The sequence below is a fragment of the Giraffa tippelskirchi genome, chromosome 10, assembly GCF_054371585.1.
Source record: "Giraffa tippelskirchi isolate mGirTip1 chromosome 10, T2T-mGirTip1v1.2.pri, whole genome shotgun sequence".
Taxonomy (NCBI): domain Eukaryota; kingdom Metazoa; phylum Chordata; class Mammalia; order Artiodactyla; family Giraffidae; genus Giraffa; species Giraffa tippelskirchi.
In genome coordinates this window covers 69,436,218-69,463,203 of record NC_137284.1, presented here as the reverse complement: position 1 = coordinate 69,463,203, position 26,986 = coordinate 69,436,218, and the positions used below count along the sequence as shown (strand labels likewise).

At 37.5% G+C, this 26,986-nt stretch overlaps 1 protein-coding gene across 1 annotated transcript in view; it reads left to right on the top strand.

The window, feature by feature from the left end:
- The window catches only part of DGKB (diacylglycerol kinase beta), a 1,170,055-nt gene extending 1,147,739 nt beyond the window's left edge, over positions 1-22,316 (top strand). Inside the window, exon 24 of the mRNA XM_081537636.1 lies at positions 21,552-22,316. Within this exon, the coding sequence (XP_081393762.1) occupies positions 21,552-21,563 (12 nt within the window). The 3' untranslated portion in view covers positions 21,564-22,316. The remainder of the gene's footprint in view (positions 1-21,551) is intronic.
- The last annotated feature ends 4,670 nt before the right edge of the window (positions 22,317-26,986 follow it).

Sequence of the window (26,986 nt, the reverse complement as noted above, 5' to 3'; positions counted from 1 at the left end):
TTTTAAAAAGAATATTATGTTTAAGGTTGAAATGTTATAACTAACATTTATTTCCTTGGTAATTCTTCAAAAATGGACTTAGATATATGACCTAAGTCAGACCAAACAGAGTATTTTCTAGGGCATTTGCTAAAGTTTTCAAAAGTAAAGCTAGTGTTTTGGGGTTGAAGATGGTATTATTAGCTTGGAGTAGTAGTAGCCATCTCTGTACTGGAAGACTGTTGCTTGAAAATAAAAAGAACCTATAAGAAATGGAGATTCAAAATAGAAGAGAGAGATCTCACTCACTCCTACACATTTCATTTATGAAAGTCACGATATTCCACTTATTGCTTAAGCAAGAATAAATAGATGATTAAGATTATCTGTCATGGAAGATTGACAATAGTAAAGAAAAAGACTGCAGTGAATAAACAGGACAGTTAAGTCCATAGAAAGGGATATAATGCAAGAAGTAAAAGACTGTAAGATTTATAACACTTTCCCAGTGTTTGGAAGTTACTGTAACTAGAAAAATAAAAAGAAAGAAAATAGGATTATATGAAAGAATCAATGTATGAACAAGTAACAGTTAAAATATCACTGCCAAAATAAAAATTTAATAGGGTGAAACTATAGAATAAATAGTACCATATAAGATAAAATCAAATTTCTGGACTATAGAGCAAAACCAAAAAAAAAAAAAAAAAAATAGGAATCAAGTCAAAAGACACTGTTTTCAGAAAATAGAGCATCTCATCCCCAGAGGGTTAGAGGGAAAAGAATGAAAAGGAAGAAATTTATAAAGAAGAAAAGAAAATGAGAGAGAGAAACTAAAGACCATTTTCCCAAGCTAAAGAAAAGACTCAAGTCTTAAGACAGAAAGACAATATCAAAGACAAAATTGAAATATGGAGGGAACTTAGTTATAGATACATACTACTCTAAGGTTCAGAATAAAAAGCATAGAATATCTTGTGTGTGCTCAGTGACTCCTGATTCTACTGTAGTCTACCAGGCTCCTCTGTCCATGGAATTTTCTAGGCTAGAATATTGGAGTCAGATGCTACTTCCTTCCCTAGAGAATCTTCCTTACCTAGGGATCAGATCAAACTGCATCTCTTCTCTCTCCTGCGTTGGCAGGCTGATTTGTTTACCACTGACTGCACCACCTGGGAAGCCTGTAAGGATTTACTCAAGTGCTTTATCCTTGAACTGATCTGGATGATGAGATTCTGGATTCTGGAGCTTATATACTTTTAAAAATAGACTGTATAGAATATCTTAGAATATCTATAGAATATCTTAGAGGCTATAAATTACAGGTCACCCTCTGTCATCCGAAATTCACAACACTTCCACAGCAAAATATTCTTGTTCCCTGCCAAGATTTCTTAAATTCTCATCCCCCAAAAGTACTTAAGCTCCAGAATCCAGAATCTTATCATTTAGATCAGTTCAAGGTAAGGATAAAGCACCTCTGGTGTAGTTCCTTTTTCAAATTACTGAATTACTATAATCATCCTATTTTACAGAAGGGAACAGATCTTAACTATTTATTGTAGCCACACAACAGGTCCTGGGAAGGCACCAGAGAGCCGTCTGTAGGAGGTGACACAACTGCTGCTGCTGCTGCTGCTAAGTCGCTTCAGTCGTGTCCGACTCTGTGCGACCCCATAGACGGCAGCCCACCAGGCTCCACCGTCCCTGGGATTCTCCAGGCAAGAATACTGGAGTGGGTTGCCATTTCCTTCTCCAGTGCATGAAAGGGAAAAGTGAAAGTGAAGTTGCTCAGTGTGTCCAACTCTTAGCGACTCCATGGACTGTAGCCTACCAGGCTCCTCCGTCCATGGGATTTTCCAGGCAAGAGTACTGGAGTGGGGTGCCATTGCCTTCTCCGGGTGACACAACTAAGACCCCTTAATAGCTCCCAGGCTAGACTAATACATTCGTGTAAACAAGTAGAGTTCTAAAATCTTAAAAAAAAAAAAAAAAAGCTAATAGTGTATAATTGCTTCAAAAAAGAATAGAGAAGGAAAATAAGAAATCAATATCAACTTTTCATAACGAGGACCTCAAATGAGAATGAAAAAAAATATTTCACACACATGAAATCTGTATAATCACTATGTTTTTTAAAACATGTTTTTGGAGGTCCTGACCAATGTGACACAGTAAGAAAAGGGGGAAATTGTGTCTTACCCTATGTTAAGAAGAAAACCTCAATGCAAAAGTTCTTGTGCTGCTATTTTTTTGTGGAGTACAATTACTAGGAAGCAGGCATGAGTTAGGAAAGAAAAAAAAAATGACAATACAAGGTTGCATTCCTGAGCTGGCCATTGCTTGGTATCAAGATAGTTGTTTGCTCTGTCTCATAGAACTATCTTTAACAAGTCTGTTCTGGGAAGAAAATGAAGTTATAAGATTTATCCAATGACTTCCATGACATTTTGATCTCCCATAGGGAGTTGACACATGCAAATTGTTGTCTTTAAATACATGAGAATCAATAGAGTTTCATACGTTTAGTATTAAGAGGGAAGCCCTGAAGTCTAAGGCCAGGGTGAACAGTGGGAGCATTGGCAAAACTACAGATATATGAGCAAAAGAGGATCTAAAGCTGAATGTAAGATGTGTCTGATACAAGTGATATAAACATTAGAAAGAGAAAAAAACATTTGCAGAATACATTATGGCCTTCTTTGAAATCTAAGTTGCATCAAAGTAGTTACTTGTGAGGAGAAGATGGCAATTGGTGGGTGCCAAAAGAGGATTTTAATATTTCATTCCAAACAAGTTGGTTTCAGTTCTATAATGGACAATTTCACTCTATAATCATTATTAAGTATGAAAAAAGTAATATATGTTTTAAAGGATACAGTCTTAGAAGGATTGTTCACATTTTTATGAGTTTAACCTTCAGGATCCTCTCCATATTCTCATGATTAAGATCAGAGAAAAGCCTCCTTGTGCTCTGGAATGGCAGAAAGATGAAGTGACCATTTCAAAAATACAATGATAGCATTCAGCTCAGCATTCAGGTCTCCATATTGAAGTTGTATCTCAGGGCAAACTACCTTGGTAGAGCCTTATTTGGCCTAAGACAAGGACTGTTACACAACTCCAGCCAGGCTAGCTTCCCTGTTTACATAAGAGGAGGAAAATAAAAGGCTAAGAGACTCTCCAAAAAGTCACATATCAGAAATTAAGACTCTGTTAAAAATAAAATAAAACCTGAGATTTAAGCAAAATATAGAATGCTTCACCTCTCCAATAACTTCCAACACATCAACATAGCTTAATAAAATACCAGTAGATTATAACTAATAGAGGTGAAAGACCTCAACTTTAAGAAAGAATTTCTATGGTAGCCCAAAGGTAACAATGAGCATTAGAAGATAAACATAAAACCTCATAGTAAAGGCCAATTTATCTCAGTTCCTATTACCTGATACACCTTGTCTGGCTTTAAAGAAGAAAACTGCAAGGCTTGCTTCAAGTTAGAGAAAGCACAGTCTGGAGAGACAAAGCAAGCATTAGAACCTGATGCAGATGTGTCAGAGATTTTGGCTTATCAGGCTCGGACTTTAAAACAGTTAGGATTAATATGTGAAAGGTTCTAGTGGAAAAAATAATTGACAACGAGCAAAAACAAACGGGTAATAGAAGCAGAGAAATAGATACACTAAGGAAGAATCAAAATGGAATGCTAGAAATCAAAATCACTTTAACAGAAATGAAGAATGCTTTTGGCTTGATTAGTAGACTGAAAACAGCAGACGGATGCATCAGTGAGCTTGAAGATATGTCAATAAAACTTGTTCAACTGAAAAGCAAAGAGGCAAAAAGGACAATAACAACAACAACAAAATAGAAGATCCAAAAAAAGTGAGAAAATTACAATAGATATAACACAAGCTTAATAAGCATAACAGAAAGAGAAAAAAACAGGTAAAATATTTGAAATAATAGGGGCTAAAAATCTTTCAAACTTAATCACATACACCAAACACAGATCCAAGAAGCTTAAAGAAGCTTATCTTTTTTTTTTTTTTCGTCTAAAATAATAGTCTTTATTTTTACACAAAACAGTACAAAATGAGGCAGTTCCTCAAAGGGTAACTTGGAGCCAGAAAATCTATCGTGAACTTGAAAATGTTAGTGTTAGACGCTCAATCATGTTCGACTCTTTGCGACCCCATGGACTGTAGCCCACCAGACTCCTCTGTCCATGGGATTCTTCAGGCAAGAACAAGCTTATATTTTATCAAACAAGATAAAAACCAAATAATCCATACCTAGACATATCATGTTCAAACTGCAGAAACCAAAGTCAAACAAAAAATTTTGATTTATACAGACATAAGTTAAAAATTAATGTCATACATCTCTTTTCAGAAACCATGCAAGCAAGAAAGGAGTGGAGAAATTACCTAGTGTTGAAAGAAAAAGAAAGAATATGTCTGGATGAGTTTGAGATTTAGTCAATTCTTCATGTGGGTTTTGATTGAGAGTCTGGCAGATCTCTTCTTTGGTTCTGAGACACTGAGAGGGATTAATTTCTACAATTATTAGGTTTTGAGATAAGCTTTATAAACTTCTACTTTATTGAGGTTTAAAATATGATGTATATATATAAAGACAGAGATTACTGTGAATTTGAAGCAGTCCCAAATAGGAAAAGGAGCACATTAAGGCTGTATATTGTCACCCTGCTTATTTAACTTATACGCAGAGTACATCATGAGAAATGCTGGGCTGGATGAAGCACAAGCTGGAATCAAGATTGCAGGGAGAAATATCAATAACCTCAGATATGCAGATGGCATCACCCTTATGGCAGAGAGTGAAGAAGAACTAAAGAGCCTCTTGATGAAAGTGAAAGGGGAGAGTGAAAAAGTTGGCTTAAAGCTCAACATTCAGAAAACTAAGATCATGGCATCTGGTCCCATCACTTCATGGCAAATAGATGGGGAAACAGTGGAAACAGTGGCTGACTTTATTTTTCTGGGCTCCAAAATCACTGCTGATGGTGATTGCAGCTATGAAATTAAAAGATGCTTACTCCTTGGAAGGAAAGTTATGACCAACCTTGACAGCATATTGAAAAGCAGAGATATTACTTTGCCAACAAAGGTCCGTCTAGTCAAGGCTATGGTTTTTCCAGTAGTCATGTATGGATGTAAGAGTTGGACGGTGAAGAAAGCTGAGCGCCACAGAATTGATGCTTTTGAACTGTGGTGTTGGAGAAGACTCTTGAGAGTCCCCTGGACTGCAAGGAGATCTAACCAGTCCATCCTAAAGGAGATCAGTCCTGAGTGTTCATTGATAGAACTGATGTTGAAGCTGAAACTCCAATACTTTGGCCACCTAATGCGAAGAGCTGACTCATTTGAAAAGACTCTGACGTTAGGAAAGATTGAGGGCAGGAGGAGAAGGGGACGACAGAGGATGAGATGGTTGGATGGCATCACCAACTCAATGGACATGGGTTTGGGTAGACTCTGGTAGTTGGTGAAGGACAGGGAGGCCTGGTGTGCTGCGGTTCATGGGGTCGCAAAGAGTCGGACACGACTGAGCGACTGAACTGAACTGAACTGAACTCTAGGAAAACTTGCTCTTGAGTACCACAAAGCTACAGAATATTTCACTCTGCTCTAGAATACTTCTAACCCATCCTTCCACACAACCATAGAAGTCAGCAAATATCCCAGGATGAACGGTAGCCAAGCATTTGAGATTCCTCAAATATCAATCTGTATTTAAGAATGTACAATTGGTTAAGGCTCTGCTGGTTTTCTTTTCCCTCCACAGGGACCTTCTTCCTAAACTAAGCTAATTTCAGCTCATATTTGGTAAATACTCCCAGAAAAGGAAACAACTAGAGATCTGGAGCTCTCCAGGAGGGCTTTCATTTCATTTTGGGAATTTGGTTTCACTTAGGTTTGCTAGTCCAGAGTACTCTGATGTTCTCAAAATTAGTTTTATCCTTTTTTAGTTTTAGTTGTTGTATTAGAACCATTGGCCTACCATAATATATTGCACATAACACAGAAGCCATCTAGTCCTTTAAAATATAAATATATATTAAAAATATTTTGCATATATTTTATAATGTAGTTTGAATGCTAGAACAAAAGTACAGGTTATTATTTATTACCAAAATTAATACCCATGTACTGGGTGCACATATTTTAACTGTTTTGCAAATATTGATATATAATCAACAGTGTTTAAAGTTCAATTGATGAAAATTACCCTGTTACACTGCTCCAGGGAATCCCAGGTGGCTCAGATGGAAAAGAATCTGCCTGCAGTGCAGGAGATCTGGGTTCAATCCCTGGGTTGGGAAGATCCCTTGGAGAAAGGAATGGCAACCCGTTCCAGTGTTCTTGCCTGTAGAATTCCATGGACAGAGGAGCCTGATGGGCTACAGTCATGGAGTCCCGGAGAAGCAGACACGACTGAGTGACTAACACTTTCACTTTTCACATTGCTCCAAAAGCCACTCATTTTAATACGTTCACAAATTTATTCCAGAAGAAATTAACCTTTTCAAGGGTCTTTGCTGAAGAATATTGATACATATGTATAATCTTATTTTCTAGGACATATATATCCACAGAAATTTGCAACTGTCCTTAAATAAAGATATAGCAATGTTCTGCATTGGAGGAATTGTTTTTTCTTGAAAAAATGATCAACTATATGAGCACTTTTTTAAAAAAAGAATCATGTTCATTTTGCTGAGAATCATTTTACTTATTTAAACAAGTAACCAACATATTAGTTTTCTTCTTGTTGAGTTCTTGATGTTCACAACTCATGGCCTAGAAAAAGAAGTATATTATATTCCTTCCTATTCAAGATAAATAATTAGGATGAGCTTTATCTTTCATAAAGTGAGCCTAAACTGGTTGTTCTGTTTTCTAGTGCATCTTCTATACATCTTCCAGATGTTCCTCTCACCAAGATGTTTTGAATATCCACTCCTTTATGGTGGGTTCATATATCTCAAACTTCAGTAGTTTTTTTGTTGTTGTTGTTGTTTTAATCTCTTATCCTACTTTACTTTTTGGAGCTATTCTGTCAAGCTTTTTGTGCTGTTTGAAAAGCACTCAACTATCTGAACATCTGGAAATAAAACTTTGCAATTAACAGTCACATTTTCATCACTGCAAGTCTGTTAGTTTGTGAACATCTTGTTTTTTCCTTTTTTCTGTGCTGTGTTGTTCTGTGCTAAGTCACTTCAGTCGTGTCCGATTCTTTGCGACCCTAAGGACTGTAACCTGCCAGGCTCCTTAACTATATCATCTGGATCTAATGAAGGAGATGAAAACTGAACATCAGAATACTCATGACATGGTCACCCAATGCATACTTGTCCCTTATTTTACTTATACATTTGTTTTACTTTTCTTGGGCTAAATGCTTCTTTTTCACTCCATGTTGCTGAATTGCCAATGACACAAATAAGTACTAAAATCCTTTCAACAATTATTTAAAATTTCTGTGCTTTGATGAAACTTGGGTTCTTAACATGAGTTCTGAATTTAATAAGACAACATACTTCTTTTGAGTATGTAGTCTTGTTTTGACTTGAATTAAATGTAGTTTAGGAATCTCACACTTTCTCCTGGCTGTCTCACAAAAAAATGGAATCTAATTTACGAGGCTCTAGGACAGTGTAACTCAAACTCTGAATCCCTTGCTACAGAAATATAAAATACCACATTGCTGTATTTTCATGTTATTTTGTCCTGGAATCTTGCAGGGACAAATTATAAGTGACATCGTGTTTAATTCCCTTAAATAATTCGAAATTTGCTAAAATATTAGGCTGATTTTAGATTAAACATTTACATGTAAATTAGGTTTTGTACCTGAGATTTTAAGTCAATAAATGAAACTGAAAATAGTTGAATCCTCAGGTTTTCAAATTGAGCTAAGTGTATTTCTGGTAATTTCAAGGAGTCCCTTTGGGTGGGGATTCAATGGAAACAAGGGTTGGCGAATATGGATAATAGAAGTAAGTAGGGTTCCTCTAGGCCTTCCCATTATGATCAGAGACGGTTGACTCATCTGTTTTACATTTTAAGTTTCCTTGTAAGATTTCATTTGAAAAACCTTTCCTAGGACCTTTTAAAAAAAGAAATAAAAGTCAATGGTATTATCAATGCCTCACTTTGGAGGCTAAAAACACAAAACCTAGAGATGATGCCCTTTCCCAGATGCCAACTGACAGCTAATTCATGAGAATTAGGGCAGTTTCTCCTGACTTTAAGTTTTGCAGTTATTCAAATAGACCAACTACAGAATTGAAGAAATTACACAAAAATAGAAATACAGGAAAGCCCTAACTTTATAACACCATTTAAATTATTAATTTGCAGAGACATTTATGAAATGTGCCATTTTTGAGGAAAAAAGTTGTGAATGACTAGAGACAACTATCCCTGGTTTCAATTCTGGAAATCTATGTATATGTGTTTCCTTAAAACTAGTTGAATAATTATGTATATGGTAGGATAACTGGTAGAAATATTTACAGCACTTTTTATTTAACAGTTCCTTTCTTCCTCAAAACTATTCTGAAAATCCCCACTATGTTCAATAAGCATCTCACCAAAAAACATTTAAAAAATGTTATAGTCAATATTCATTATCCAATATAGTACTAGTTATTCTAACTTAGGATATAGATCTCAAAACCATTAAGATAACTGAACAGACAAGTCCTTCTGTGAAACTATGGAAGAGGCAATAATAGTTGAATATTGTAATTCTACAGTTGATATCATAAAAATTATATAATAAGTGTAAGAAGTATCAGATTTTAAAATAACTATCATACTAGTTTTAATCATTTTGTATGAATGAAGGAAATGACTTTCCCCTTATATTCCTTAAAATCAATCAAACTTAAAAAAAAATCTACCAGCATATACTGTTCTTTAAAAGAAGAATAGAACTAAAACATAGAAATCTCTTAGAATAGGAATACAGGCCAGAAATGACAATTATTCTCCTGTGTGTATGTCATTTCACAAAACTTACTAGCATTAGGAAACAAAGGATACAATTTGGGCTCACATGTACACATATTATGGTGAAATATCAGTAATAGATTCAGGAGTGATAGTCATTCCATTAGTCAGTAACTGTTCACTTGTCTGACAACATTGCATAATCAAACAGACAATTAAGGTTTCCAAAGATTACATTTTGTACTTTTGTAGTAGTCAGTATGGGTTTAAACAGATTTGGATTTAATCATCCAAAAACATTAGCACAAATTCCTTGTATTTTTGTACTAACATTACAATTCTTTTGCATCTGATCTTCAGCTATCAGTACTTTATGGTACACATCTACTGAGTGATTAAAAACCTACAGTAAGTCTAAAATATCTATCAGTAGTCACATCTGAATCTTCTTCAAGGCAGTTCTCCTCAATAGGTGTAGTCACCTGGCAAGGTTTTCATTTAATTTACCCATGCATTTGACATCAGTATCAGTGATTTTTAAGACTTTTTAACTGTAGCAAAAAAAAAAAAAAAGTAAAATTCACCCTCTTAACCATTTTAAGTATACAGTCCAGTAGAATTAACTGTATTTAATTGTTATATAATAGATCTCTAGAACTCTTTCATCTTACAAAACTAAAATTCTATACCCATTTCCTCTTCACTGCCCATCCCCCAGAAACCACCATTCTACTTTGTGCTTTCATGATTTTGACTACTCTAGATATCTCATCATGTGGAATCATGTGGTATTTAGTATTTGTCCTTTGGTTATTGGCTTATTTAACTCAGCATAATTTCTTCAAATTTCAGTGATACTGTAGCATGTAACATAGTTCCTTCTTCTTCAAGGCTGAATAATATTGCATTGTATGTATATATACCACATTTTCTTAATTTGTTCATCTGTCCGTGGATATTTGGGCTTCCTCTAGCTGTTGGCTATTGTGAATAATTCTGCAATGAACATGAGTATACAGATATCTCTTTGATATTCTGCTTTCAACTCTTTTGTGTATATATATAATATATATTATATATATATATATATATATATATATATAATATATATTATATATGTATACATACCCAGAAGTAGAATTGCAGGATCATGTGGTAGTTCTATTTTTAATACCTTCATACAATTTTTTCACAGTAACTGCAACATTCTGCATTCCTGCCAATAGTGTGCCACCATTAGAGTTTATCCACATCATGAACATTTCTTGTTGGTGTTGGTTGTAATGGTCATCCTACTGGCTGGGAAGTGATATCTCACTGTGGTTTTGATGTGCATTTCTCAAATGATTAGAGATTTTAGTGTCTTCATATACTTAATGGCCATTTGTATATCTTTTTTGGAGAAGTGTCTATTCGGTCCTTTGTTAATCTTATAATCAGGTTACTAATTTTTGTTTTTCAGTTGCATCAATATCAGTTTCATTGTCTGTTTTATTAGCTCTTATAATATTTCTATTCATAAAAATGGTACTAGCTATTTTTATATGTAATATTATGTTAGTTGGGACATGCAGCAGATAAACTTATATGAACAATTCTCAGCACCTTTTTAAACTTTTACCATCATAATTAATGGCCACACAGTGTTTATTCAGATTATTATGATTATTAAGAATTTGTGTTCTCCAGATTTCACTCAGTAAATCTTCCCTGTAAGTTGCTTCCTGTCATGGGTTCTTGGTAATAGACACATCCCAGAAAATGAGAATCAAAACACATAACCGTATTACTATTGCTTGACCCCAGCTTGATTCCTGGGTTGGGAAGACCCCCTGGAGAAGGGAAAGGCTACACACTCCAGTATTCTGGCCTGGAGAATTCCATGGACTGTATAGTCCATGGAGTCGAAAAGAGTTAGACACAACTGACAGACTTTCACTTTCACTTCACTATGGTCATAGTCAGAGATCATACAATTTTATTCATTTTGAGAACATAGACAACTCTTGAATGTGTGTTAGAATTGCTATCATCCATCTCACCACTTAGTTCTTTATACCAGGAAGAGGTTTCAACAGAGTGCTTCCCTCCAAGTGCATATGAGTCAAAGCTAAGGGAGCTGTTATTCTTTTTCTCCAAACTTCTCTCAAGGCACCAAAATTATATATATTAGCATTTCCCTTTTTTCACATGCATTCACTGACTCCTTCTCCCTCAGTTACAATCTCCCCTCTTTTTCATTTATCATTAATTTTCATCTAAACCTTTCCTGCTGAGATAGGTTCAGACACTGATCATTCATATTGCTGGCAGCAAGATGAAGCACCTCTTTTATCCCATTACTACCTATGGAGGGTAATATGGAACAAATATTCAGAAATAGGACCATCACATTTATTAGGCAATGAAACAATTACAGCCATCAACCCCAACTTGGTAAGGTATGGAGAAGACATAATCCATCCCTTCAATCCTTCGGAATTTTTTAGTTAGGTTTGAATGAGTAGATATACTTTCTTATTTCTAGCCTAGGAACTACTGAGATTGGCATTGAAAAAAATCGTTCTTAAATGCAAGAGAAGACTTGTACATAAGTGCCTGTATCATCATCCCTCATCTCCTCTTCCCCAATTTCATCATAAATGCATAACAACTTAGCTAATCAGTTCAGTTCAGTCGCTCGGTCGTGTCCGACTCTCTGCAACCCCATGAATAGCAGAACGCCAGGACTCTCTGTCCATCACCAACTCCCGGAGTCCACCCAGACCCATGTCCATCGAGTCGGTTATGCCATCCAACCATCTCATCCTCTGTCGTCCCCTTCTCCTTCTGCCCCCAATTCTCCCAGCATTAGGGTCTTTTCCAATGAGTCAACCCTTCGCATGAGGTGGCCAAAGTATTGGAGTTTCAGCTTCAACATCAGACCTTCCAATGAACACCCAGGATTGATCTCTTTTAGGATGGATAGATTGGATCTCCTTGCAGTCCACGGGACTCTCAAGAGTCTTCTCCAATACCACAGTTCAAAAGCATCAATTCTTCGGCGCTCAGCTTTCTTCACCATCCAACTCTCACATCCATACATGACCACTGGAAAAACCATAGCCTTGACTAGACAGACTTTTGTTGGCAAAGTAATGTCTCTGCTTTTAAATATGCTATCTAGGTTGGCCATAACCTTCCTTCCAAGGAGTAAGCGTCTTTTAATTTCATGGCTGCAATCACCATCAGCAGTGATTTTGGAGCCCCAAAAAATAAAGTCTGACACTGTTTCCACTGTTTCCCCATCTATTTGCCATGAAGTGATGGGACCAGATGCCATGATCTTAGTTTTCTGAATGTTGAGCTTTAAGCCAACTTTTTCACTCTCCTCTTTCACCTTCATCAAGAGGCTCTTTAGTTCTTCTTCACTTTCTGCCATAAGGGTGGTGTCATCTGCATATCTAAGGTTATTGATATTTCTCCTGGCAATCTTGATTCCAGCTTGTGTTTCTTCCAGCCCAGCGTTTCTCATGATGTAATCTGCATATAAGTTAAATTAGCAGGGTGACAATATACAGCCTTGACGTACTCCTTTTCCTATTTGGAACCAGCCTGTTGTTCCATGTCCAGTTCTAACTGTTGCTTCCTGACCTGCATACAGGTTTCTCAAGAGACAGGTCAGATGGTCTGGTATTCCCATCTCTTTCAGAATTTCCCACAGTTTATTGTGAGCTACACAGTCAAAGGCTTTGGCATAGTCAATAAAGCAGAAATAGATGTTTTTTCGGAACTCTCTTGCTTTTTCGATGATCTAGCGGATATTGGCAATTTGATCTCTGGTTCCTCTGCCTTTTCTAAAACCAGCTTGAACATCTGGAAGTTCACAGTTCACGTACTTCTGAAGCCTGGCTTGGAGAATTTTGAGCATTACTTTACTAGCATGTGAGATGAGTGCAATTGTGCGGTAGTTTGAGCATTCTTTGGCATTGCCTTTCTTTGGGATTGGAATGAAGACTGACCTTTTCCAGTCCTGTGGCCACTGCTGAGTTTTCCAAATTTGCTGGCATATCGAGTGCAGCACTTTCACAGCATCACCTTTGAGGATTTGAAATAGCTCAACTGGAATTCCATCACCTCCACTAGCTTTGTTCGTAGTGATGCTTTCTAAGGCCCACTTGACTTCACATTCCAGGATGTCTGGCTCTAGGTGAGTGATCACACCATCGTGATTATCTGGGTCGTGAAGATCATTTTTGTACAGTTCTTCTGTGTATTCTTGCCACCTCTTCTTAATATCTTCTGCTTCTGTTCAGTCCATACCATTTCTGTCCTTTATTGAGCCTATCTTTGCATGAAATGTTCCTTTGGTATCTCTAATTTTCTTGAAGAGATCACTAGTCTTTCCCAATCTGTTGTTTTCCTCTATTTCTTTGCACTGATTGCTGAGGAAGGCTTTCTTCTCTCTCTTTGCTCTTCTTTGGAACTCTGCATTCAGATGGGAATATCTTTCCTTTTCTCCTTTGCTTTTCGCTTCTCTTCTCTTCCCAGCTATCTGTAAGGCCTCCTCAGACAGCCATTTTGCTTTTTTGCATTTCTTTTCCATGGGGATTTTCTTGATCCCTGTCTCCTGTACAATGTCACGAACCTCTGTCCATAGTTCATCAGGCACTCTTTCTATCAGGTCTAGTCCCTTAAATATATTTGTTACTTCCACTGTATACTCATAAGGGATTTGATCTAGGTCATACCTGAATGGTCTAGTGGTTTTCCCTACTTTCTTCAATTTAAGTCTGAATTTGGCAATAAGCAGTTCATGATCCGAGCCACTAATAAAGACCCATAATTAGACCTCTTGGCATTAAATTGCAATGGAAGTTCATAGACTAGCCTTTAATTTTCTGTCACCATCTATCATTTTAAACAAATATTTTAGTTGACTATGTCTGATATTATTAACCCACCACCTTGAGGATGATAAGGGATAAGAAGAATTCATTGAGAGTGGTGTACTTCTATACCCACTGTTGCACTAGTTGGATAGAGAATTGAATGCCTTGATCTGATAAAATGTAATTGTGTGAGTCAAACTGGTAAAGTATTATTTTTCCTAGTCTTTTATAGTATTAGCATTGACTCCATTGTTTACCAGTCTTTTAATAGTATTAACAGCATTGACTTCAGTTTACTCATATGGAAATCCCAACCCGGAATATGAATTAAGTCCTGTCAGTGTCCATTTAAGTCTTCTTCCCTACCCGTGTGTGTATGTGTGTGTATTCAGTTGCTCAGTCACTTCCAACTCTCTGTGACCCCATTGACTGTAGTCCGCCAGGTTCCTCTGTCCATGGGATTTTCCAGGCAGGAATACTGGAGTGAGTTGCCATGTCCTTCTCCAAGGGATATTCCTGACCCAGGGATCAAACCCAAGTCTCTTGCATCTCCTGCATTGGCAGGTGGATTCTTTACCATTGTGCCACCTGGGAAGTTCCTAGCCATAGATAGAAAGCAAAAGTAATCTACTTGCAAACTATGTGCTGGCAAGGATGAATTTTAGACTTTGCCTTTTCTGGTTGTTCAACATTTGACTTTGTAGGGGAGCTACCAGTATATATCACCATTTGGCATATTGTTCCTTTATGTTTTTTCATGTTGTGGACTTCTAAGCTGCCACTTCAAGAGATCAAACTAGTGTGTCAACTTCATGATTCCAATTATCTCCCAACCCTGGAACAGGGTCGTTTTGGTTAAACATCAGTATATCTTACTTTGATTTTATCTCAGAATTTCTGTAGAGCTTTTCAAAGTGTAGTACCCTTTATAAAGGTCCTTTTCATGACCCATTTGGTCCATTTTACACACAAAAATAGAATCCAAAGAGTCAGCATACCCAAATAGTAGCACTTTTATTTGTTTCCATTTCTTTTATCATTGCAAGGAACAGAGCCATAATTCAGCTCTTCCAATGAAGATTTTACTATTTGCTATTTGCAAGGTGTGCCAAGTCACTTCAGTTCAGTTCAGTTCAGTTGCTCAGTCGTGTCTGACTCTTTGCGACCCCATGAATTGCAGCACGCCAGGCCTCCCTGTCCATCACCAACTCCCAGAGTCTACTCAAACCCATTTCCATCGAGTCAGTGATGCCATCCAACCATCTCATCCTCTGTCGTCCCCTTCTCCTCCTGCCCCCAATCCTACCCAGCATCAGGGTCTTTTCCAATGAGTCAACTCTTTGCATGAGGTGGACAAAGTACTGGAGTTTCAGCTTCAACATCAGTCCTTCCAATGAACACCCAGTATTGATCTCTTTTAGGATGGATTGATTGGATCTCCTTGCAGTCCAAGGGACTCTCAAGGGTCTTCTCCAACATCACAGTTCAAAAGCATTAATTCTGCGGTGCTCAGCCTTTTTCACCGTCCAACTCTCATATCCATACATGACCACTGGAAAAACCATAGCCTTGACTAGACGGACCTTTGTTGACAAAGTAATGTCTCTGCTTTTAAATATGCTATCTAGGTTGGCCATAACCTTCCTTCCAAGGAGTAAGCATCTTTTAATTTCATGGCTGCAATCACCATCAGCAGTGATTTTGGAGCCCAAAAAAATAAAGTCTGACACTGTTTCCACTGTTTCCCCATCTATTTGCCATGAAGTGATGGGACCAGATGCCATGATCTTAGTTTTCTGAACATTGAGCTTTAAGCCAACTTTTTCACTCTCCTCTTTCACTTTCATCAAGAGGCTGTTTTGTGTCCAACTCTTGTGGCTCAGCTGGTAAAGAATCCACCTGCAGTGTGGGAGACCTGGGTGTGATCCCTGAATTGGGACGATCCCCTGGAGAAGGGAAAGTCTACCCACTCCAGTATTCTGCCCGAGAGAATTCCATGGACTGTAGAGTGCATGGGGTCACAAAAAGTCAGACACGACTGAGCGAGGAAGCAACAAGTATGTGATCCCATGGACTATAACCCATCAGGCTCCTTTTTCCAAGGAATTTTCCAGGCAAGAATACTGGAGTGGACTGCCATTTCCTTCTCCAAGGGATCTTCTCAACCCAGGGATCAAACCTGCATCTCTTACATCTCCTGCATCAAAAGCTGTGTTCTTTACCACTGTGCCACCTGAGTCATGGCCCAGTCATGCTCCTGGAATTGCACTCTGTAAGCAGGCCAGTTACCTGGCATCCTTAGGCACCTGGTCAAAGGCATGCCCATTTAGCAATAGCTGTGGGTAAGTCCTTGGACAACTCTACAGTAGGTTATAGGATAAAAGAGAATAGTTGCTTATGAATACGAGGACTTTTTCTTGCAGGACAAAAAGCATGTTCTTATACATACCATTTCTGTTTCATCTTATGAGGGAGTTCCTTTAGGCATTGGCCTCTGTGAGAATGCTTTGCTGCTATTACCTGTGGTGATATGTGTTTCAGGTCTTAATACAATCTTAGGCTTTTACTTATTTTGGCTATCTGCATAGGTACTCATGAACAAGCCAGTAACTGTCTTTAAAAAGCAGTATACCAGAGAACTACATCTGATAATTTTCTAGTCCGAAAGACTAGATAGGTTGCCATTGCCAATAAGTAGTAGTAGGAATGGACTTTAATGAGAAACACCAGTTGACATGATTGTAGGTGGTCAACATTTGTTAATGTCATTTCAATATTAGGAGTATGTAGTCATTAAAAAAAAATAACTTGGTTTAAAGTCTTCTTGAGTTCTAAGAAGACTTGGTTTTGCTCAAGCTCCCAGTTAAATACTGTCTTTTTTCAATGATTTTATGGATTCTAGCCAACAGTATCCCAAAGTAAGGAGTATGAATTCTATGTAAGTCAAGAAATTCCATAGGCATGTATTATACAGACAGACAGGCAGTGAAAATTAGTTACTTGAGTAATTAAATAAATCATAGGTTCCTCTCATCCAAGCAACCCTTATAGGACTCACAATCTCTGTGAAGTTCTGGATTTTTGTGGAATTAATCAATAACCCCTGATTATCATGTGATTTATGGGCCACAGAAAGGTTGCTTTAAGCTTGACCCTCAGTTTCAGAAATCAATCTAATATCATCAGTATAGTGTATTATAATAGTTTCAGTTTTATTAGATTTGGTCCTACCTTATTAACAAAATAAGGGAGATTTCAAATATCAGTTGAATAATGCATGTCATCTCACAAAGTGAGCGTATTAGGAATACTGCTTTATTAAGTCTCTCATAATTTATTGTTGGCCTCTTAATTCTATCAACTTGCCTCATTGTCTGGACCAGCCTATTGTACAGTGAGTTTTTGATCATTAATACACCTGAATCTAACATTTTCTGACTTGAGTTTGCTTGGGTAACTCCAACTCAATTTTTCTTATCTAATTAGCTTTTGATAAAGAGCAGATATCTTTTCATTTCATACTGTTCATACTGTTCATGGGGTTCTCATGGGAGGAATACTGAAGTGGTTTGCCATTCCCTTCTCCAGTGGACCACATTTTGTCAGAACCTTCCACCATGACCCATCCATGGTGGATGGCCCTACATGGAATGGCTCAAGTTTCATTGAGTTAGACAAGGTCCAGTGGAGAGGGAACAGCAAACCACGTCAGTATTCCTGCCTTGAGAACCCCATCAACAGTATGAAAAGGCAAAAAGGTAGGATGCTGAAAGATGAACTTCCCAGGTTGGTAGGTGCCCAATATGGTACTGGGGAGCAGTGGAGAAACAACTCCAGAAAGAATGAAGAGACAGAGCCAAAGCAAAAACAACACCCAGCTGTGGATGTGACTAGTGATGGAAGCAAGGTCCAATGCTGTAAAGAGCAGTATTGCATAGGAACCTGGAATGTTAGGTCCATGACTCAAGGCAAATTGGAAGTGGTCAGACAGGAGATGGCAACAGTGAATGTTGACATTTTAGGAATCAGCAAACTAAGGTGGACTGGAATGGGTGAATTTAACTCAGATGACCATTATATCTACTACTGTGGGCAGGAATCCCTTACAAGAAATGGAGTAGCCATCATAGTCAATAAGAGAGTCCAAAATGCAGTACGTGGATGCAATCTCAAAAACGACAGAATGATCTCTGTTTGTTTCCAAGGCAAACCATTCAATATCATGGTAATCCAAGTCTATGCCCTGACCAGTAACGCTGAAGAAGCTGAAGTTGAACAGTTCTATGAAGACCTACAAGATCTTCTAGAACTAACACCCAAAAAAGATGTCTTTTTCATTATAGGGGACTGGAATGCAAAAGCAGGAAGTCAAGAAACACCTGGAGTAACAGGCAAATTTGTGCAGAATGAAGTACAGAATGAGTACAGAATGAAGCAGGGCAAAGGCTAATAGAGTTCTGCCAAGAAAACACACTTGTCATAGCAAACACCCTCTTCCAACAACACAAGAGAAGACTCTACACATGGACATCACCAGATGGCCAACACCAAAATCAGATTGATTATATTCTTTGCAGCCAAAGATGAAGAAGCTCTATACAGTCAGAAAAAACAAGACCAGGAGCTGACTGTGGCTCAGATGAAGAACTCTTTATTGCCAAATTCAGAATTAAATGGAAGAAAGTAGGGAACACCACTAGAGCATTCAAGTTGGACGTAAATCAAATCCATGATGATTATACAGTGGAAGTGAGAAATAGATTTAAGGGACTAGATCTGATAGAGAGCCTGATGAACTATGGATGGAGGTTCATGACATTGTACAGGAGACAGGGAACAAGACCATCCCCAGGAAAAAGAAATGCAAAAAGGCAAAATGGTTGTCTGAGGAGGCCTTACAAATAGCTGCGAAAAGAAGAAAAGCCAAAAGCAAAGGACAAAAGGAAAGATATACCCATTTGAATGCATAGTTTCAAAGAATAGCAAGGAGAGATAAGAAAGCCTTCCTCAGTGATCAGTGCAAAGAAACAGAGGAAAACAATAGAATTGGGAAAGACTAGAGATCTCTTCAAGAAAAATAGAGATATCAAGGGAACATTTCATGCAAAGATGGGCTCAATAAAGGACAGAAATGGTAGGGACCTAACAGAAGCAGAAGATATTAAGAAGAGGTAGCAAGAATACACAGAAGAACTGTACAAAAAATATATACACGACCCAGATAATCATGATGGTGTGATCACTCACCTAGAGCCAGACATCCTGGAATGTGAAGTCAAGTGGGCTTTGGGAAGCATCACTATGAACAAAGCTAGTGGAGATAATGGAATTCGAGTTGAGCTATTTCAAATCCTAAACGATGATGCTGTGAAAGTGCTGCACTCGATATGCCAGCAAATTTGGAAAACTCAGCAGTGGCCACAGGACTGGAAAAGGTCGGTTTTCATTCCAATCCCAAAGAAAGACAATGCCAAAGAATGCTCAAAATACCGCACAGTTGCACTCATCTCACACGCTAGGCAATGGCACCCCACTCCAGTACTCTTGCCTGGAAAATCCCATGGACGGAGGAGCCTGGTAGGCTACAGTCCATGGGGTCGCTGAGAGTCGGACACGACTGAGCGACTTCACTTTCATTTTTCCCTTTCATGCACTGGAGAAGGAAATGGCAACCCACTCCAGTATTCTTGCCTGGAGAATCCCAGGGATGGCGGAGCTTTTTGGGCTGCCATCTATGGGGTCGCACAGAGTTGGACACGACTGAGGCGACTTAGCAGCAGCAGCACACGCTAGTAAAGTAATGCTCAAAATTCTCCAAGCCAGGCTTCAACAATACATGAACTATGAACTTCCAGACGTTCAAGCAGATTTTAGAAAAGGCAGAGGAGTAGAGATCAAATTGCCAACATCTGTTGGATCATTGAAAAAGCAAGAGAGTTCCAGAAAAACACCTATTGCTGCTTTATTGACTATGCCAAAGCCCTTGACTGTGTGGATCACAATAAACTGTGGAAAATTCTGAAAGAGATGGGAATATCAGACCACCTGACCTGCCTCTTGAGAAATCTTTATGCAGATCAGAAAGCAACAGTTAGAACTGGACATGGAAGAACAGACTAGTTCCAAATAGGAAAAGGAGTATGTGAAGGCTGTATATTGTCACCATGCTTATTTAAATTGTATGCAAAGTACATCATGAGAAACGCTGGGCTGGAGGAAACACAAGCTCGAATCAGGATTGCTAGGAGAAATATCAATAGCCTCAGATGACACCACCCTTATGGCAGAGATTTAAGAAGAACTAAAGAGCCTCTTGATGAAAGTGAAAGAGGAGAGTGTAATAGTTGGCTTAAAACTCAACATTCATAAAACAAAGATCATGGCCTCCGGTCCCATCACTTCATGGCAAATAGATGGAGAAACAAAGTAAACAGTGACAGAGTTTATTTGGGGGGCTCCAAAATCACTGCAGATGGTGACTGCAGCTATGAAATTAAAACACGCTTACTCCTTGGAAGGAAAGTTACGACCAACCTAGACAGCATATTAAAAAAGCAGAGACATTGCTTTGCCAACAAAGGTCAGTCTAGTCAAAGCTATGGTTTTTCCAGTAGTCATGTATGGATGTGAATGTTGGACTAGAAAGAAAGCTGAGTGTCAAAAAGTTGATGCTTTTGAACTGTGGTGTTGGAGAAGACTCTTGAGAGTCCCTTGGACTGCAACGAGATCCAACCAGTCCATCCTAAAGGCGATCAGTCCTAAGTGTTTACTGGAAGGACTGATGCTGAAGCTGAAACTCCAATACTTTGGCCACCTGATACGAAGAACTGACTGATTTGAAAAGACCCTAATGCTGGGAAAGATTGAAGGCGGAAGGAGAAGGGGCCAACAGAGTATATGATGGTTGGATGGCATCACTGACCCAATGGACATGAGTTTGAGTAAACTCCGGGAGTTGTTGATGGATGAAGAGGCCTGGCGTGCTGCAGTCCATGGGGTTGCAAAGAGTTGGACACAACTGAGCAACTGAACTAAACTGAACTGATCTTTTCATTTGCATCTGGTTAGGAGGAATTTTCATTCAATTATTACGTCTATACCAATTATCCACTCGAGTAATGTAGATGCCATCAGGGCATATATATTTTTTATCATACATTCCAAAATTTAACCAAAGATAATTTTCCCTGCTACTGTAACATCTCCATTTCCCTATACATTAGGTTTACTCTATTAAGAGGAGTATTAGCTGGTCTAAACAGTACTATACACTGTACTCTCTTAATTTATAGACCAAAAAAGTTTCTATTCAACCCTCAATCCATTTCACCCAATATTTAAGTACTTTATTGGAGACTGGGTCAAGTGACCTTGATCTTCATGTCAATTTTCTTCTTACATGGAACATTTTGACAACCAGTACTGGAGGCTCATCAGAATTTTTCTGTTATTGTTCTAAGTTCAGATTGAGCATATCAGACTTGAGATTTTTATGTCCTAGAAATTTCAAGGCAAGAGTTGTAAGTGCCTAAATTACCCTATAAAATTCTACCAAGTTTTCTGTGAGCACACTGTCAATCTTCTTTTACATACCATTTATGGGCCCAGCACGCTTCCGCTGCACGACTTTGCTTACATACCATTTATAATTAACCATCTCAATATGTTCTTATTATTATGTCCTAAATGGCTGCTTCCTTTCATTATGTTAAAGGGGCTTCCCTGATGGCTCAGATGGTAAAGAATCTGCCTGCAGTGTGGGAGACCTGGGTTCATTCCCTGGGTCAGGAAGATCTCCTGGAGAAGGAAATGGAAAACCACTCTAGTATTCTTGCCTGGAGAAGCCCATGGACAGAGGAGCCTGGCAGGCTACAGAATATGGAATGGCAAAGAATTTGGACACAACTGAGTGATTAATGTTAAAATCTCATATGAGAAAGCTGGGATACAAAATCTGGGATATCAGCTTCTTTTACATTTGTCTAGGGTTCAACAGCAAAATCATTTGCAGTACTTTGCTAGTAGCATTTCTTTTATTACAGTATAATTATGCTTGGATAGGGGACAAGTGTCTGTTAGGAATTTTGTTTCCTTTGGAGTGGAGGGACACAAGTGTGGGCCTGAGTTCTTCTACTACTGATTGAGGCCTGGCAGCCTGCTTTGGTTAAATCCCTACCTATACATTCCCTCAGCCAATACCAATAAGAAGCAGTGAGAGCCCTAGTGGCATAAGATAAGCCATAAAGACCAAAATAAAACCAAAAGGCTAAATAAAAACCCCATAAAATCAAACTGTCATTGGAACAACAGCCCACAAAATGACACTAGAATCTGCATGCTAAATGGAATGGCTGATTGCTAAAAGAGAAGATTTAAATTAGAACCACAGCCTGTTAACACAATGGGCAAACTTATAGGGTACAAACAAAAATCCCTTATCATAATAAGAACTATGATAAAATAATATGGAAAACAAAAACTAGAATGAAAAAAGAGAATCAACATATGTCAACACTGATATAAATCAGATGTTGAATTTGTCAGCATTCAGTTTAAAGTAGTTCATAAAAATATTTCAACATCAATTATAAATTGTCTTGAAACAAATGAAAACAAAAATCTTAGGAAAGGAATAAAAGTTATAGAAAAAGAACCAATAGAAGAAAATGGAAAATATAGAACTGAAAAGTTCAGTAACAAACTAAGAAGCTTGCCGGTTTGACCCAATACTAGACTGGAGATGTCAGAGGATAAAATCAGTGAACTTAAAGACAATCAAATATGCCCAATCTGAATAATAGGAAGAAAAATAGACTGAAAAAATTGATCAGAGCTTTAGGGACCTCTTTAACAATAACAAATATCCAACATTAATTTCAGTGGAATCCAAGAAGAAGAGATAGACTAAAACAGTATTCAGGGAAATAATGACTGAAAACTTTCCAAACTTGGCAAAGGACACAACCCTATGATCTAAGAAGTCAAATGAATCTCAACAGGATAAAACCAAAGAAATCCATACCAAGGTGCATTATAATTTATTACTGAAAACAACAAGAGAGAGGTAACATGTTACCTTCAGGGGAACATCAATTCAAATAGTTTCTGATCTGTATCAAAGAAGACCAGAAGCAAGTGGCACAATATTTTTCAAGTGTTGAGAGAAAAGTACTGTCAACTATGAATTGTATATCTAACAAAAATATCCTTCAGGAATTAAGCAGAAATAAAGATTCTCAGAAGAAAGAAAACTAAAGAAAATTTTCACTAGCATACCTACCTTAAGGTTGTCTAAGAAAGTCCTTTAAACAGAAAAGAAGTGAAAAAAAAGAAAATCTTGAAGTGTTGGGACTGAAGAAAGAAAAATAGAAAGAGCAAAAATATGGGTAGATAAAATGGATTATCTTTTCCTCATGAATCTTATAAATTATATTTTAGTAGTGTTGGAGAAGACTCTTGAGAGTCCCTTGGACTGCAAGGAGATCCAACCGTCCATCCTAAAGGAGATCAGTCCTGACTGTTCGTTGGAAGGACTGATGTTGAAGCTGAAACGCCAATACTTTGGCCACCTGATGAGAAGAGATGACTCATTTGAAAAGACCCTGATGCTAGGAAAGATTGAGGGCAGGAGGAGAAGCGAACGACAGGATGAGATGGTTGGATGGCATCACCGACTCAATGGACATGAGTTTGGGTAAACTCTGGGAGTTGGTGATGGACAGGCAGGCCAGGCGTGCTGCAGTCCGTGGGGTCAGAAAGAGTCAAACATGACTAAGCAACCGAAATGAACTGAACTGATTGAAGCAAAAATTATAATGCCATCCAATACTCTAGATAGTGATATTTAGAGTAAGGAAAGTAAAGGAACCTAAGAGGAAGTGAAGATCTCACACGTCACTATAAGTGGTAAAATATTTATACTAGTAGACTGTGATAAATAGCATTTGTATATTATGATATCCAGAACAACTACCATGAAAGCTATATAAAAAAAAAAAACACTCAAAAAAAGCCTAAAAATCAGATGGAACACGAAAAAAACAATGTTCAGGTAATCCATAGAAAGGAAGGAAAGGAGAAATAGATGAATATCAGAGAACAAACAATATAATGATAAACTTAAGTCCTAACATGAATAATTACCGTAAATGTCAATCAAATGATAGATTGGTATGAAAGATTTTTAAAATAGCCTGTATATTATTTATAGGACCTCATCTCAAATTCAGTGACATAGCTAAGTTGAATCTAAAAGCATGGAGGAAGATATATTGTGCAAACATTTATCAAACAAACAAAAAGAAGTGGATACATAAATATCTAGTCATATGGACATTAAAACAAAGAAAATTACTGGGGTCAAAGAAGGATGAGATCTAATGATTTTTTTAAAAATAATCCATCTACCAGGAAAATGTATAATCCTAAATGTATATACACCAAAAAAACAGAGTCTCAGAATACATGAAGCAAAAAGCTAATTAAGCTAAAAGGAGAAATAGGCCCACAATTACAGCTGGAAACTTCAACATCCTCCTCTTAGCAACTAATAGAACTAATAGGCAGAAAATTAGCAAAGATCTAGAAGAATTGAACAGCACAATTAACTCAGAGGATTCAATTTGGGTATAAAAAACATTCCACCCAACAAGAGCACAATGCACATGGAAAATTAATCAAGATCAGCTGTAAAAAAAAAAAAAAATTTAAAAATTGATATCATATACAGTATGTTCCCTGACTATATATTTAGCTAGAAATCAGTAACAGAAAGACAATAGGAAAATTGCTAAATATGTTGAAATTAAACAACAAACTTCTTAGATTCATGAGTGAAGGATGAAGACTCACAGGAAATTTTTAAAAAGCATAGAGCTGAAGGAAAACTAAAATATAGCAAAATATGTTAAATGCAACTACAGATATGAGAAGAGAATATATAGCTAAATTCTTACTTTAGAAACAAAGAAAGATCTCAAATCAGTTTTCTAGGTTCCCACATGAAGAATTTAGAAAAAAAGGAAAGAGCAAAAGGAACTCATAGAAAGTAGAAGGAAGGAAATAAAGAGCAGAAGTCAATAAATTAAAAACAAAGGAACAATAGAGAAAATCAATTAAACAAAAATTGGTCTTCAAAAGTAATCAATAAAATTGACAAACTTCTAACAAGACAGACAACAATAAAAACAAAAGAATACAAATCCCCAATGTCAGGAATGAAATAGGGAATATCATCACACGTCACACATCCTATAGCCATTAAAAGAACATTAAGGAAATAGAGCAAATAAGTTTATGCTCACGAATTTGAGTACTTAGGAAAAAATGAAAACTTTTTGGATACCTGGAAAACTGTGAACTACTGAGAGAGTTAATTCTTATATAGGTTGATAAGGAGTCCAGGGCCCTCAAGGAGGAAGGATTCTGGAGCCCTCAAGGAGGAGGAAGGGGTCCAGGGCTTTCAAGGAGGAGAAAGGGACAAACTGTTTTTCTACATTGCTTTGTCTTAATCACATAAACTCAAGAGTTTTCTTAAACTCTAGAGTTGTTATCACAACAATCCTTAAGACTAACTTTCTTTAAGCCCAGAGCTAATGTTTACACAACAAAAAAACTCATCTTGCTCAATGGTAGGTTTTTCCTTAAGTTCTGTACTATTGATTATATAACAACAATGTATCTTGCCTGAGGACATGTTTTTTTCTTCTTAAGGGGAACCTTTTGACTATTCCTGTTAGCTTATATGGGAGTGGGTCTGGTAAGACCTCTTTATTGTTAGTTTTAGCATGTATGTGAAAGTTCCTCAGTCCTGTCCGACTCTTTGTGACCCCATGGACTATATGGTCCATGGAATTGAGCAGGCCAGAATACTTTAATGGGTAGCCTTTCCCTTCTCCAGGGGATCTTCCCAACCCAGAGATTGAACCCAGGTCTCCCACATTGCAGGTGGATTCTTTATCAGCTGAGCCAGAAGGGAAGCCCTTGTTAGTTCTAATCTTGTTAATTTAAGATGTATGTTGTGGGAGTGGGTCTGATAGAAGTATATAAGGCCTTGATAAGACTAGCAAGTAGGGCATTTCTATCCCCCTTCTGAAGTCTATGTCAGAAGTTTTTGCTGTCCCTTTTCACTGTAATAAAACTTCTGCCACACAAAAGCTCTGAGTGATCAAGACTGGTCACTGATCCTGAAGCTAAATCTTTTTCTTCAGAGATCAGAAATCCGACATTGTTCACCATAAGCTATCACTACCTAAACTGAACTGAAATGAAATATATCATCCAAATAGTTGGATAACTATTAAAGAAGTTGAATCCATATTTTAAAAGCTCACAAAGTGGAAAATGGAAATTACCAACTCCAACTCCAACTGGTTTCACTGGAAAATTCTACCAACACTTAAAGAAGAATTAACACCAATTTTACAAATTTTACACTGTCTATGTCAGCTGGAGATGGAAATGGCAACCCACTCCAGTGTTCTTGCCTGGAGAATCCCAGGGACGGCGGAGCCTGGTGGGCTGTCGTGTATGGGGTCGCACAGAGTCGGACACGACTGAAGCGACTTAGCAGCAGCATGTCAGAAGTAGAAGAGGAAGGGAAACTTCCCAACTCATTTTATGAAGCCAGAATTACTCTGATACCAAAGTCAGACAGTACAAAAAATGATAGATCAATATCTCTCAAGAATGTATACATAAATGCCTTTTATAAAAATATTAGTGAGACTTACATAACAAAATATTAAAAGAACTCTTTACCATGACCAAGTGGTAGTTATTCTGGATATTCAAGTCTGGTTAAATATTTGACTATCAAATCAATGAGTCCATCATATCCATAGGTTGAAAAGGAAACTGTGTGGATCATGTCAGTTGGCCCAGAAGAAGAATTTAACAAAATCTAACACAAATTTGGGATTTAAAACATTTTAGCAAATTAGGAATAAAATATAATTACCTCAAAATGCCAACTAGCATCTATAAAATAACTTGTAGCCAACAGCACAGTACTTGATGATGAAAGACTGGATATTTTTCCCTTAATATCAAGAAGAAGGAATAAATATCCACTCTCATCACTCATATTCAACATATTATCAGAAGATTTAGTTACCATAATAGGACAAGAAAAGGAAATAGATGACAATT